Source organism: Melanotaenia boesemani, chromosome 5 (genome assembly GCF_017639745.1).
Source record: "Melanotaenia boesemani isolate fMelBoe1 chromosome 5, fMelBoe1.pri, whole genome shotgun sequence".
Taxonomy (NCBI): domain Eukaryota; kingdom Metazoa; phylum Chordata; class Actinopteri; order Atheriniformes; family Melanotaeniidae; genus Melanotaenia; species Melanotaenia boesemani.
The window spans coordinates 28,677,454-28,691,384 of NC_055686.1; the positions used below are offsets into that span (position 1 = coordinate 28,677,454).

General features: G+C 42.6%; 1 protein-coding gene across 11 annotated transcripts in view; it reads right to left on the reverse strand.

Annotated features, from left to right (window-relative positions):
* ablim2 (actin binding LIM protein family, member 2) overlaps positions 1-13,931 on the reverse strand; it is a 101,089-nt gene that overhangs the window by 19,566 nt on the left and 67,592 nt on the right. For 5 of the 11 annotated variants that reach the window (XM_041984948.1, XM_041984952.1, XM_041984951.1 and 2 more), the window contains exons 7-13: positions 9,708-9,795; positions 7,325-7,383; positions 6,232-6,273; positions 4,619-4,696; positions 4,304-4,447; positions 980-1,097; positions 499-777 (exon numbers count right to left, since the gene is read on the reverse strand). In XM_041984948.1, the coding sequence (XP_041840882.1) occupies positions 499-777; positions 980-1,097; positions 4,304-4,447; positions 4,619-4,696; positions 6,232-6,273; positions 7,325-7,383; positions 9,708-9,795 (808 nt within the window). The remainder of the gene's footprint in view (positions 1-498; positions 778-979; positions 1,098-4,303; positions 4,448-4,618; positions 4,697-6,231; positions 6,274-7,324; positions 7,384-9,707; positions 9,796-13,931) is intronic. The other 6 variants (XM_041984956.1, XM_041984954.1, XM_041984953.1 and 3 more) reach the window with 3 other exon arrangements.

Below are 13,931 nucleotides of genomic sequence, written 5' to 3' on the forward strand. Positions count from 1 at the left end.
TGGCAGGGTTTACAGAGTCTACAGGGAATGTTGAAATGACTGGTTTGTGATGTTGAGTCGGAGGAGAGTGATAGCGTTTCATGGCTTTAGTTCATGAATCAATTAAGTTAAACCTCAATGAGAGATGAACTAGTGGTTATAGAGCAGGGCACACCAAGAAAAGGCTCTGTTTCTCATTATCGCTCTGGAGTCTACCCTCAGAGCAAGAGTTTCCAACACATGATTAATTTTGTGTTTAACCACAGTCCATGCCAAGAGAAGTCAGTTCAGTGGCCGTATCACAGCAGTTCATTCTGCAGCGTTAAGCTAGGACAAACAGTGTGGACAGGAATGTTGCCGCTGTGTTGAATCACACCTAAGAACTTGTTTTCAAGAAACTAATGGTCTACATACTTCTTTCTATTTCTGTACCTTAAACACCTGAAAAGCTTCTCGCTAGCAGCAACAATCCCAGAAACTCATCCACTGTCCATACTGGTCTCAAACGTGCTTTGATACCTCTGAAGTAAGGGATGTAGTTGTGCTGCTGCAGCATGGCCAGGGTGGTGGGGTTCAGCTGTAAAGTCAAGCCTGCACTGCCACCTGACGGTGTAGGTGAGTACTTGCCAACACCACCACCACCACTCCCTTCAGCCCCAGCAGAATAGTACACAGGGGGGGAGGAGGAATCCCTGTTGGAGGGGGACTTAACGCCAACTGTGATGGTTGGAGGTGAAAGGAGAGAACTGGAGTCACGGGCTTGGATGTTGTGTCTACCACCAAGGTGTGCTTCTGGTCCTGCATGTCCAATCAGATCACATAAATCATCTTGCCAAGTTTCACATGCAAACATCTAGAATTTTATCTATATTTTTGCTGATATCATCGAGGAAAAATTAGGTATACCAGCATATATTTAAAGCCTATACATTAAAGCCATCATCCTTTAGAAATTCAGCCTTGAAGATTTCAGGCGTTTTCAGAAGTGTGTATCTGGTACCTGCTCGGCTGTAGTTCTGAGGGGAACGGGACGGGGTGTAGCGCCCGTAGCCCCCCAGGGAGCTGTTGGAGCTGGGACTGGAGGGCCTCCGATGACGTGGGGACTTCTCCCCATCACCCTGGGTACACAAAAACATCAAGGAAGGACATTAATTAAATTATCTCAAAGGATTCTGGGTAAAACTGCAAAAGAACAAACAGGTCCAGATCCAATAAATGAAAACCATTCATTCCAACTGCTATCAACATTTATAATAAGTCTTAACTTTTTCATAGCTTGTTTGTAAGTCTGTCATGTTTTTATGGATCTTTTAACTTGTGTGTTTTTAACCTGAGCTGCTGCTTAAAAAACTAATTTACACTGCTTTGCAGTGGACAATAAAGTTATTCTAAGTGTCACAAGGTGGTTCATTTTAGGTTTTCATTGTGTTTATAGTTTCCGTTATGGCATGTGTTGTGACATTTATTTTCCTGGTTCCACCTGTGACATGATTGCAGTATTAACTGCAGGTGATGGGCTATTGACTGACGGCTCAGACAGCCAATGACACTCAAGAAGTTTGAGGCTGTGAACCAATGTGCAGCAGGCAGAGGAGGATGCAGGAGAGCGGAGCGTCCAAGAGCATCCAAGAGTGTCCAAGAGTGTGTTTTTTTGGACTGTCATGGATATGACAGAGGTTATCCAAGGGCCACATCTGACCCAAAGGCAGAGGGTGACGTGGCCAGGTGCGAAAGAGGGCAGCAACAGTGAGCACCAATAGCCAAGGTGGTGAAAGAAGGGCACGACATGCCGTGTACATGTGGGTACCGCTTCTCAACGCTCTGTGTGGGTATACAATATGGAGAAAAGGACACCATACTGCTGCGACCTCGTGTTATAGGACCACCTCAAGGAGCCAGGCTGAGGCAGTACCTGACGAGCCGGTTGATTTTCCCGGGTCGTCAGTGACGACACGGCGACCAAAAACTATCTTGACGGGTCTAGCCACTGTGGGACCTTTTGGATTCTCCTTTAAGATTTTAGAGGGATTTGTTTTGCATGGGGTAATTTTCTTAACCCCTTATCAAGCGGGGTCACATGGCTGCAATGTTGTTGATTAGTAGTCATGTACCCGGACCGGTACGTCTGCATCTTAAGGGGTTAAAGGGAAATTATTTTGCACCAATAAAATTTGGTCAAACTAACTTTTACCTCCTCTTGGTGTCGCAGAGTTCTCCATTTGATCCTTTTTAACCTATGGTTTATTTTCATCTTAAAGCTGGCGTGACCCTGTCAGAACGGGTCACAAAACTGTAATTTTTCCATCTGGAGCCGCTCCAGGTGTGCAAGTGACCAGGTTGATAGCCACTAATGCAGCATCATACAATCAGAGATGCCAACGGGAATGTCCTTCTACTCTTTAATCTCCATGATTTCCAAACAGAAATTCCCATTTCAGTTTCACTTTCAGAGCATTTAAATGAGCCTTGGTCCAGAGGTGACATCGTTGTCCCAGCATGTTTTAGAAGTGTGGCTGTAGTATGTGTTATCAATCAGCATATGAGATGGAAGATCTTGTTGCCTGAAGCAGACTGCTCCTCATCCTGCCTGCAAAGCAACCTAAACTTCAAATAGGCTGGTGGAGGGGCACAGGTCAGCTCTAATGGAAGAAGCCAGTGATTCAAAAAGTCTTGAAACAATCAAGAACATTTAACAGAAATCCAAACTGTACGTCGGTTTACTTCATGGACGGATAACTGAATGGCTCCAGGGGTGGGGGCTCCACCTGCGTCAGAGCCCAAGTTGAAGTGATTGCTAACATTCCTAACAATACAGAGACACAAATTATCCACAGAAGGATCTAAAGCAACCACAGATGCAAAGTGGCCACAAAGAGATGCTGAAATACAAAAAGTGGCGCAAAACAAGCAAACAAAGAGGCGGAAAAATGAGCAAAAAAATGAGCTACATGTATGTGCCAGGAGCTTGCATCTCATAATAAAGCCATGCTTTAACTTATTTACTGTTACCAACAGCTTCATTCATGCTGAGTTCAAACTGGATTAATTATCTAAATAAAATATTTCTAATATTGCATATTGTAGAAACTACCCTTACTCATCTGAACTGGGCTTATCCTTTAACCACATCAGAAGTGTCACTATGAACCATTAAACATTGTTTTAGTTGGTATTTGTTCCCAAACACAACAGCATGTTAGATGGATGAGGGCTGTACAACATCCACAGGGAGACGTCACATGACCTTGGTAGGAGAAAGTAGCTGGCAGGGCTGTACATGAAGACGGGGAGAAAACTAGGGATTAGGATGAACTCATACATATGAGTTAGCTATCCATCAATGATGGTGATCGATCAGGATCAGGGAGTACTGACTGATGAGAGAGCTGCAGGAAGCTGGGTCTAGTAGTTCAGGGTGGTAATGGTGTGGATGGTTAAGGATGGTTGAGAATGATGAATGACTTTACTATCAGAGTAGGGGAGGATGATGATGAAAGTCAGTGGGGTGGAGAAGCCTGAAAACTATCCCAGGCTTCAAAATGCCCCACTCACAGGCTGAGGGGACCTGAACTGGGTCGATGATTTGAGCCTGCATTTCAATAGGTTTGATAGAGCAGCAGTGGTCTGCTGGAGCAGCAGCATCACAGAGAGGGAGAGGAAGAAGCTGGACTAAGTCATCAGGAAGTCCAACTCTGTCTTGGGCTGGTCTCTGGACTCAGTGCAGGAGGTTGGTGACAAAAGGGTCCTGTAAACCGGACCTCCATGCTGGACCATGAGCCCCACCGCCTGCAGGACTGGACCATGAGCAAAGCAGTTTCCCAACTGAGGGACTAATAAAGGTTTCTGTTCTTAGTATTATTATAAGTTTAAATCTGCCATCATATCAGCTAGAATTGTAACATGATCATCCTGGGTGGTATACTGGTTTATACCGAAAACTGGTTTAATTTCTATGATATAATCTTGTCTTATACCACAAATACAGGCTTAAACTGTCTAAAGGATGATGTTTGGGTATGAACAGAACTACACAAAACTCCTGATCCAGCCCTTGCTGAGGTTTCATCTCAGAAACATCCAGGACAAGAAGAATGAAGCGGAGAACAAACAGCAGAGTGCCGTTTATGCAGGAAAACAGATTTACACCTAATTTTATGGATTTTAAAATGTCTAAACATCAAATACTCTCTAAATATTGCTTTGAAAAAAATGTTATAATAACAGACCCAAGAAGACCCACCATGATACCAGGATAAATAAGGTTGAACAAATGGACCTGGTTCAGTAGAACTTGTGGATAAGAGGATGAGAGAGGCTGACATACCTCTCCATAGTGCCTCTCTTCAGATGGATAGCTGACGTATGGAGAGTAGGACAGCATGTCCGGCCTGTCAATGTTATAGATGGCCTTGGTCTTTGGAAGGGCCGCCAGATCCTTGTAGTCCAGCATCTCCTCTCCTAATTTGGCCTGGCAGCGGAAACGAGTTAAAAAAAAAAAAGTATTTATCTACTTTATGTTTTGTTGAGCAAAATTGTTGAAAACATTGCAGAAATTATTTGTAGATGTGAAGAATTAAAACGCTAGCGCTTAAAGCTGAACTCTGTCCCCTGGTGGTGAGCCGAGGTAACGCAGTCTTACATAGATGACTCTGCTGGGAGATCCCGAGGCGCTGGATGCTGGGACCGAGGTGATGCTCTCAGAAGAAGTCCGGGTCACCTGAAACACATAGCAAACACACAATTACCAACACAGCATCTAAAGAAATTTAGATGTCTCCTGTCAGCTATCACAGCCTCTTCAGTGGTCATGTGACATTAAGCTCCATGATTTCTGCATCCCACATCCAGGTGATCCCTCTCCAGCCATGAGGGACAACAGTGCTTTCATCCAGCGGGAAATCAGACAGAAATCCTGGTTTTTAAATTCTCCCAGCGAGGTGAAGATGCTGAAAACGTCACGTCCATCAGAGAGACATCATGTCCATCATGGAGATGCTGTAAAACTGAGGACACTGTAAAGTCCTCAACGCTGTAAAACTGTGAACACCATAAAACTGTGGATGTTGTAAAAGGATGGACTCTGTTGTACATGGTTAAACTACGAGTGTTGTAAAAGCATGGAGGTGGTAAAATCACAGACGATGTAAAACTGTGGACGTAAAACCATGGACACTGTAAAACTGTGTAAGCTATAAAACCGTGGACGCTGTAAAGGCGTGGACGCTGTAAAACTATGGACGCTGTAAAGCCATGGACGCTGTAAAACCGTGGATGCTGTAAAGCTGTGGACGCTGTAAAACCGTGGACGCTATAAAACCATAGACGCTGTAAAACCGTGGACACTTAAAGCTGTGGACGCTGTAAAACCGTGGACACAGTAAAGCCGTGGACACTGTAAAGCCGTGGACGCTGTAAAGCCGTGGACGCTTAAAGCCGTGGACGCTATAAAACCATGGACGCTGTAAAACCGTGGACACTGTGAAGCCGTGGACGCTGTATAACCGTGGACGCTGTAAAACCCCTATATGCTTAAAGCCGTGGACGCTATAAAACCATGGACGCTGTAAAACCGTGGACGCTGTAAAACCATGGACACTTAAAGCTGTGGACACGTTCATGTATTGGGATTTCTGAATGCTACCCTACAGAGAAAACAGCATGTGTTACCTTCTCAGACTTTTTGAGCATTGGTCTGTGTTGGATGAGCAAAGGAAGCTAGGAATTAAACCAGCAGTTTCGCCCCTATGAATTACACTTTTTTTTAGAAAGACTGAATTTCTCATTCTGAGTAGGACAAGCAGGACAAAATATTTAAGTTCAGACGAAGTATTTCACACACGCTGAGTTCTTTATTAGTGAAGCTGAGCTGGACCAGTTACTGTTAAACCACACAAGCTGAAACAAAGAGAATTTCCAGTTTACAGTTTCATCATCTTTCCCAAATGACCATGTCTGCTCTGTCTGTTCAGGTTGTGTGAGTGCTACTTTCTGCAGGCATCAGTCATCTCTGCTAGCTTATCAAACATCTGTGTGCATGCGCAGACTGATGATCGGCCTCATCTGACTTCTTGCATCTGTCATCTCTGAGTTCAGCAGAAATCAGAGGAAGTTGGACTGCAGCACTGCAGGTCAAACAGCAGGACGGTGTCAGACTGTTAGGATCAACCCATGCAGCAATGGTTGTAATGGAAGGGGAGCTGGGTGGGGTTCTGGGGGAGGGGGAGGCTTGCAGGGACATACAGGAGAACCGACCTGCTGCTCAGGGACATCATTGAGCTGTATCCGGACCTGCTTCTGAGGAGGAGACAGGTGATGATGAGGAAGGTGGAGGGAAGATGAAGAAGGGAATGATGGGACTGGGCTGCTAATGTAATGCTAAAAACACATTTGACTTAGAATTTTTAGTTTTTATGACAAAAAACTATTGACAGAACTACTAAGCGCATGTTGTCATGATTGATCTGTTTTGTATCAAATATCTTGAGACAATATTACATGAATGTATCTATTAATCCTTAAATGTTTAAGTTAATTTTTAAATAGCCTCCCAGTGCTATTGATTCTGGTTTCATAAATGCTTGAAAATACATTGGGCTTTCTGTGCAACAACTTGCATCCAGCTATAGAACAACAAAACATGACTTTCCATGAATGTGTGCCTCTAAATAAGAGAGTGGCTACTGCATTGTATGACCCCGGGAAACGTAAATGTCCTTCTCAAAATCCCAGAAATATAAAAAAACAAAGTGCCATATAAAACGATATCCTCCGATCCCTTGTGATTAAGCACAGTGTCTCAAATAATAAGGCTGGTGGTGTGAAATCAAAACAATCTGTGGACAATAATTGTGAAATTATTTTGTCCCCACCATTATTAACATCTAGTTGTGACATAATTATCTCCATGACTTAGTCATGCATGACCACACAATAAAATGTGTTTTCCTGCAGTGCTACCACACAGGCTCCATACATGAAGATGACTAATGTGAAATGTTTATCTGGTACGAACCAGCCTCAGGAGAACTACCACCAAACCTGCAGCCCCATTCCATAGAGCTGTGTTATTTTTCCAATTTTTCTCTTAGCTTGGATTTGGATTGTGTCAGCAGGTGGCCATACAAGTAAGGTTGTACATGGATGTCTATTTTACACGGGTGTCTATCTCCAGCGAAAAACACCTCAAGCAAGACTGTGCTTACTAAAAATTAATACATTTTGCCTAAAAAAAAAAAAAAAGAATAAAATGTGGATTATTATTTTGTCTTTTTGTTCATCTAATTAACAATATTAAAATAAAAACTTTGTTTTACCACTCTCTTTGCTGTTTTCTCTTTTCACCCACCTTACTTTTCTCCTCCTGTTTGGCTGCTTGTCTGCACGGAGGATGCCAGATAGAAGATCCTGAACACACAAACAGACAAATGCAGTGACTGCAACATGAGTTTGCTGAAAGTTAGCATGTACAGTACTGGCAAGACCTTGACCAGCAGTCAAAAACTAAAATGCAGGACTAATCTGAGGAGCCAGTGTTTAAGATAAGATAAAATACGATACAATGCAATACAATATGATACGAAATGATGCAATGTGATATGATACAATATGAGGTCCCCAGTTGAGGAGTTCATGTATCTCGGGGTCCTGTTCAGGAGTGCGGGAAGGATGGAGAGGGAGATGGACAGGTGGATCGGTACAGTGTCTGCAGTGATGCGAACTCTGCATCGGTCTGTCGTGGTGAAGAAGGAGCTGAGCCAAAGGCAATGCTCTCGATTTACCGGTCGATCTACGTTCCTACCCTCACCCATGGTCACCAGCTATGGGTAGTGACCGAAAGAACAAGATCACAAATACAGATGAGGTGGCTCAGGCATCTGGTCAGGATGCTTCCTGGATGCCTCCCTGGTTAGGTTCCACTGGAAGGAGACGCCAGGGAAGACCCAGGACATGCTTGAGGGACTACATCTCCTGTCTGGGAACACCTAGGGAATCCCCTGGATGAGCTGGTGAATGTGGCCGGGGAGAGGGAAGTCTGGGCTTTCCTGTTTAGGCAGCTGTCCCCGCAACCCAACCCCAAATAAGGGGAAGAAAATGTATGTATGTACGTATGTATGTATGGATGGATGGATGGATGGATAGATGATACAATACTATACATACGATACAATACATATAATACAATACAGTATTCTACATACGATACAATACGATACGGTACAATATGATACAAAACAATGTGATATGATATGATATGATATGATATGATATGATATGATATGATATGATATGATATGATATGATATGATACGATATGATATGATATGATACAATACAATACAATACAATACAATACAATACAATACAATATGACACAATGCACTAGATCAGTGATTTTCAAACTTGGAGTCAAGATCCCCATGGAGGTCACGAGATAATTTCAGGGGGTAGCCAGATAATTTTGAAAAATACATAGTGTATGTTTATCTAATAAATTTGGCATTTTTACCAGGGCTGTCAAAATAAACCATTAATGAAGAGATAAATCTTTTAAATTATCACATTATTTTTTATTAACACATTAACTCATAAACAACAAAGTTAGTATTTATGCCACATTAAAAATCTGAATTTGACATAATCTCCATGACAGAATCTGATTTGGAGCATGTCGTGAACACCAATGCATCTTATCTTAGGGGTCGTGGCACAAAAAGTTTGAATTGCAATAGATTATCCCCAGTGTTAAATTTAGTTTGGACTCAGATGCTTTTAAAAAATCAGTGAATAGACAACACAATCAATAAGCCACTGGACCCTGCAGTACAACACAATATAATTGCACTGTACTTATTTTGGACAAATAAATGTGTGAAAATAGCTGATTGATTGCTCATGACTGATGTTACAGCAGGCCTACTAGCAGCTGTTAAACTATTAACACTGCTTTAAGCTAAATGCTAATGCTAACATGATTTCTCGTGTTAGTTATTTAGCAAATGCTAGCAAGTTAAACCATGTTTTTGTCTCTACCAGACTGAGATGCTCAGATACAAGAAACCTGTCCATCACTGATCAATAAGTCAGCTCTGCTTAGACACCAGGCTCTACCTGATGCTTCTATCCACCACATTTTATTCTACTTTTTACATTCTAGTTTGTTCTGCACATCGTTCTTCTTACATTTGATTTAGCACATCCTTATTTAAATGTATATACTTCTATATTCTATTCTTACTTTTTCTCTTTTGCTCTGTAGATGTGTACATGTTTTACATATGTATGTATATGACTTATATATTATTATTTGGTAAATACATTTCTGTTTGTTTTGCTGCTTTATTTTGCTTGTTATTCGAGTCTTTTGCACCAATGCTGCTGCTACATCCATCCATCCATCCATCCATACATCCCTAAAAACTCTGGCAACAAGATGACATCGGCCTAAAGGGAAAAGCAGGAGGTAAACTAAGTTGTAGAAAAATGGCCACCCAAAGGCAAAGCAGCAGCTGTTACTTTGCGTTACTGCTACAGGCAGCATGACTCAGGCACACATGAGCATGATTCATTCCCTCCCAGTTAATTTGGAACAAGCAGACCCATGATGCATTGGGATTGTGAAGAAAGACACAGGTGTTCATTGAGAAAGCCAGTGACATGGCTCAGTGTTGAATCTTTGGTGGTTTGGAGGCAAAAAGCAACATCTCTAATCAACTAAAGTCTATCCTCACCTTGCAGATACATTTCTTCTCCCTCTGCGAACATCTGCTCACAGCGAGCACAGCGGGCACATGTGGGGTGGTAATGCTTCTCTCCAGCCTGGTAACAAGAAAGAAAACATGAAAGTGGGTGAGCATTTCTCACATAGCAGACATCATGGTTCCATTAAATTCAGAGTCTTGCAAAAGACATATTCTTTTAAAATCAGCAGAGAATTGTTGGCTTTTTTTTTCATTATATGGGTTAAAATTCTGAAACTTTTGGTCCTTTTTTTTACTATAATGAAGCAGCCTCTTATCTTTGCTCCTGCAACAGATGTTTTCTTTGATTGCTCCAAGTGCAGAATTCAAATAGATATATGCCATCATAAATTTACTGTTCACAAGACTGACTGAGACTTTATCATGTAGTCACAAGGTGGAGCTATTGTGCTGTGGAAGATGCACTGCAACGGCACTCATTGCTGCGAGAGGTATAACATCATCAGCCTGGTGTCTCATAAAAGTCAGATGAGTGAATAAATCCTCATTAATGATACCCTTTTCCAAACGAGGGAATCACAAAGTGGTGAAAAAGTCCTTTAATATCCACCTTAGAATGTAGTAAGCTTCTGACCAGTAAGTTTCCAATAAGAGTTTGCAGTGGTTGTCGACGTATCATGGCCTGTGTGTTTCGAATGGTGTTGCTATAATGCGGTTTCACATTTAAAACCGAACGGGGTGCTAGATTGTCTCCAGAGCTGGAGAATCCGCAGTACACTGTGATGGGAGGAGGTTGTCCCAATCAGGGTGGATGGGTCTGGAATATTGGGTCTGTAAGTCTTTGTGAGGAAAATTTCTGGACCTGTGAAGCCACAGTTCCACAAAGGTCTTCAGGAGACCAACAGAGTCCCTGGTACACAACAGCTGCAAGGGTCAGTAAATAAGTTTTTTAGTGTCCTGCATATAATCAGGTTAGATTGTGTTTGAAGGGTGTAGTTTTACATCAAGACCAACGACATTTCATTTATTTCACTAAAATTCAAAGGTAGTTATTCCTAATCCTGAGTAGATTTTTAAAGCTGGTTAAAATGTTAAATCCTTCAAATCTTTGGTTTAAATTAACTCTCATCCATCTTAACTATAAAAAACATTCCACAGGAGGGATTGCAACTTTCTAAAAGGCAAATCCTTATGTTGCTGAGTGTTGCAAAAACAAAAACAACACAATATATCAGTGGAATCAAGAAGGATTATCTCACTCTTGGCAGTTTTTCTTGTTTTTGAACACATTATGATCATTTTGTCTCCATAATAAACTGAATACCACAACATGGAGGGTTATTGCAGTAACCTCATTCTGAGTCTCTCCTCACAAAGTCGGTTGATATAAGATTGCCAAAGGCATCAAATCTTGCTTCATTGGCGGCCTGATTACACACAACCCCTCTGAGGTCCTTCCACTTTGCTATGTCATCCCAACAGAACCATCCCAGAAAACAGGACGTCAACACCCTGTCACTTGGATAACACCCTGCTTAGCGATTGTCTAGAAGGAATGGACAGCAGATGGAAAGAGAAGACATGGAAAGACGTGCACTAACCCAGAGTTAGCAACAGGATACCAGGTCCAGATATTAGTAGGACAGTAAGAAAAGGTCAGCTGCTAGAGCATTGGCAGGAGGTTGGAATGTCACGCCAAAAGCTCATATTTGGACTGAATTAACACAGAATAATAGACAGAGATGGGAATTGACTTAGAAACACTGAGACATTATGACCCAGACAAAAAAAAGCCCAGAACTGGATTGAAATTCAAACATGCAAATTATGAGGAGGCTGAAAAGCAGATAGCACCCCTATCAGATCCTTTCTTGTCAGAGTCTAAAGTTTAATGAGGAAGGTGAACTTAAAACTGAACGAGATGATATTCTACAACTCAGGAATGAGTCTGTAGCAGATCGGAGGGACTGAGCTTTATATGGGGCCATAAGCGGTTTGGAGGGACTGAGGTTTATATGGGACCGCAGAGGGTCGGAGGGACTGAGGTTTATATGGGACCGCAGAGGGTCGGAGGGACTGAGGGGGTCAGAGGGACTGAGGTTTATTTGGGTCTCTAGCAGGTCTGAGGGACTGAGAGTTGTTGGTGGGTACCATAAAAGGATTGTGGTTGGAGGAGCAGTTGTAGACCTACTGGACTTTTATTCATTGCTTACAGACCACAGGCTTTCTGTAAACAGCCCTCTCTGTATGCATCATTTATCACAGCTACAGAATCCAAAAGAGCAGCTTTGGGATGTGGTGGAACAGGAGATTCTCATCATGGATGCAGCCGACAAACCTGCAGCAACTGTGTGATGCTGTCATGTCGATATGGAGCAAAACCTCTGAGGAAGGTTTCCACCACCTGCTTCCATCTATCACACCAGGATTAAAAAGGTCCGATCCAGTACTAGAGGGTGGTGCTGATGAAGAGGACGACCCAGCACTAGAAGGTGGTGCTGTTGAAGAGGACGACCCAGCACTAGAAAGTGGTGCTGATGAAGAGGACGACCCAGCACTAAAAGGTGGTGCTGATGAAGAGGACGACCCAGCACTAGAAGGTGGTGCTGATGAAGAGGACGACCCAGCACTAGAAAGTGGTGCTGATGAAGAGGACGACCCAGCACTAAAAGGTGGTGCTGATGAAGAGGACGACCCAGCACTAGAAAGTGGTGCTGATGAAGAGGACGACCCAGCACTAAAAGGTGGTGCTGATGAAGAGGACGACCCAGCACTAGAAAGTGGTGCTGATGAAGAGGACGACCCAGCACTAAAAGGTGGTGCTGATGAAGAGGACGACCCAGCACTAGAAGGTTGTCCAAATGAAGAGGAAAAAAACCTGTTTGTATAAAAATGTTTCAGCTGCTTTTTAAAGGAATCAACAGACTCTAGAATCTCAGAGAGAGGGAGCGTTCCCTGGAATGACCGATGGTGTCTGGTTCTGAAGAGTGGATGTGGAACTACCAGTAACCTCTGATCTGGATGCCGGCCTAGAACCTGTAGATGAATGAGGGCAGAGATGGAGGGAGGAGCTCTAAAAGTAAGGACCAGCATTTAAAATGAATTCAGTGGATAGTACCCAGTGGAGAGATGCTAAAGCCGCAGCATTCTGTTCAGCCTAAAGATGGTTTGACTCTTTCTGATTTAAATACATAAACACGCTGTTCCAGCAGCCCGGACCGGAAGAATGAATAAGACAGAAAATCATTTTTAAAAAGGTTAAAAAGTGTTCGATAAATTTAGTTTGAGCAGTTAGACACTTTTCCAGTTCTTCCTCTGGAGGAAGACTGGAGCTGGAACCGGTCTATGTTCAGGCCTCAGAACCACCGCTCAAACAGACGTAGGTAGTGTCCTCTGCAGGCAAACAGTGGAAACTACAGAAGCATGCTCTCTGGAACCTGATCGTCTTTATGAATGCAGAGAACATGAGAGTTCATCATGTGATGGAAGGAAGGAGAGAGAGTAAATAGAGGGTTTGTTTTTGGTGCTTCCACGACCCCACCACCTCCTCCATCTGAAAGCTTTCTTCTTCTCGTCCCTCTCTTCACCCAGGAGGATATCCTGTATCTGCTTGATTTAAACTACATTCCAGAGGACTGGTTTCTCCCTGCAGGTCTCGCTTTCATCCAGCTCTACGACTCCCTCCCTCTGACTCTTTCATCAGGAATGACTCTGCAGATTTATGTTACATAGCAGCTAAAAGTAATTGTGTGAATTAACCAGATAAAAGTGGTTAATTAGATAACCCTATTTTTGTCTTCTTTAGTCATTCTCTGACCATGCTGCACTTAGTAGCTTCTGACTGAAGCTGTGAGGATATTTCAGAGGAGGATCTTCCAGAGAGCCCCTCTAATCTCATAGCTGCCCCTGCACCAGGATTTAAGATTATTACCATATTAATATTCAACTCTTCATATGTTGATGTGCGACTTGCTTGTATTTCATTAGGAAACTTTGATCCCTATAAAATGCAGTAGTGTGAAAAACCTCATAATCCTTTATAGAGTTTGAGCTCTAGCCTCAGCAGTAAATGCTAGGACTGTCAATTATGGGTTATTTTTATTGCAAATTAAGATGGTTAATCAGGAAAGTCAGGGACAAACAAAGTCCTGGTGTTGGACTCTGTTGCTTTATTAATAAACTGAAAACATGCGCAAAGCCAGAAATGTGCCAGATCTAAGAAGCTGTGTGTGCATGTGGTTCTTTGTAAATCTC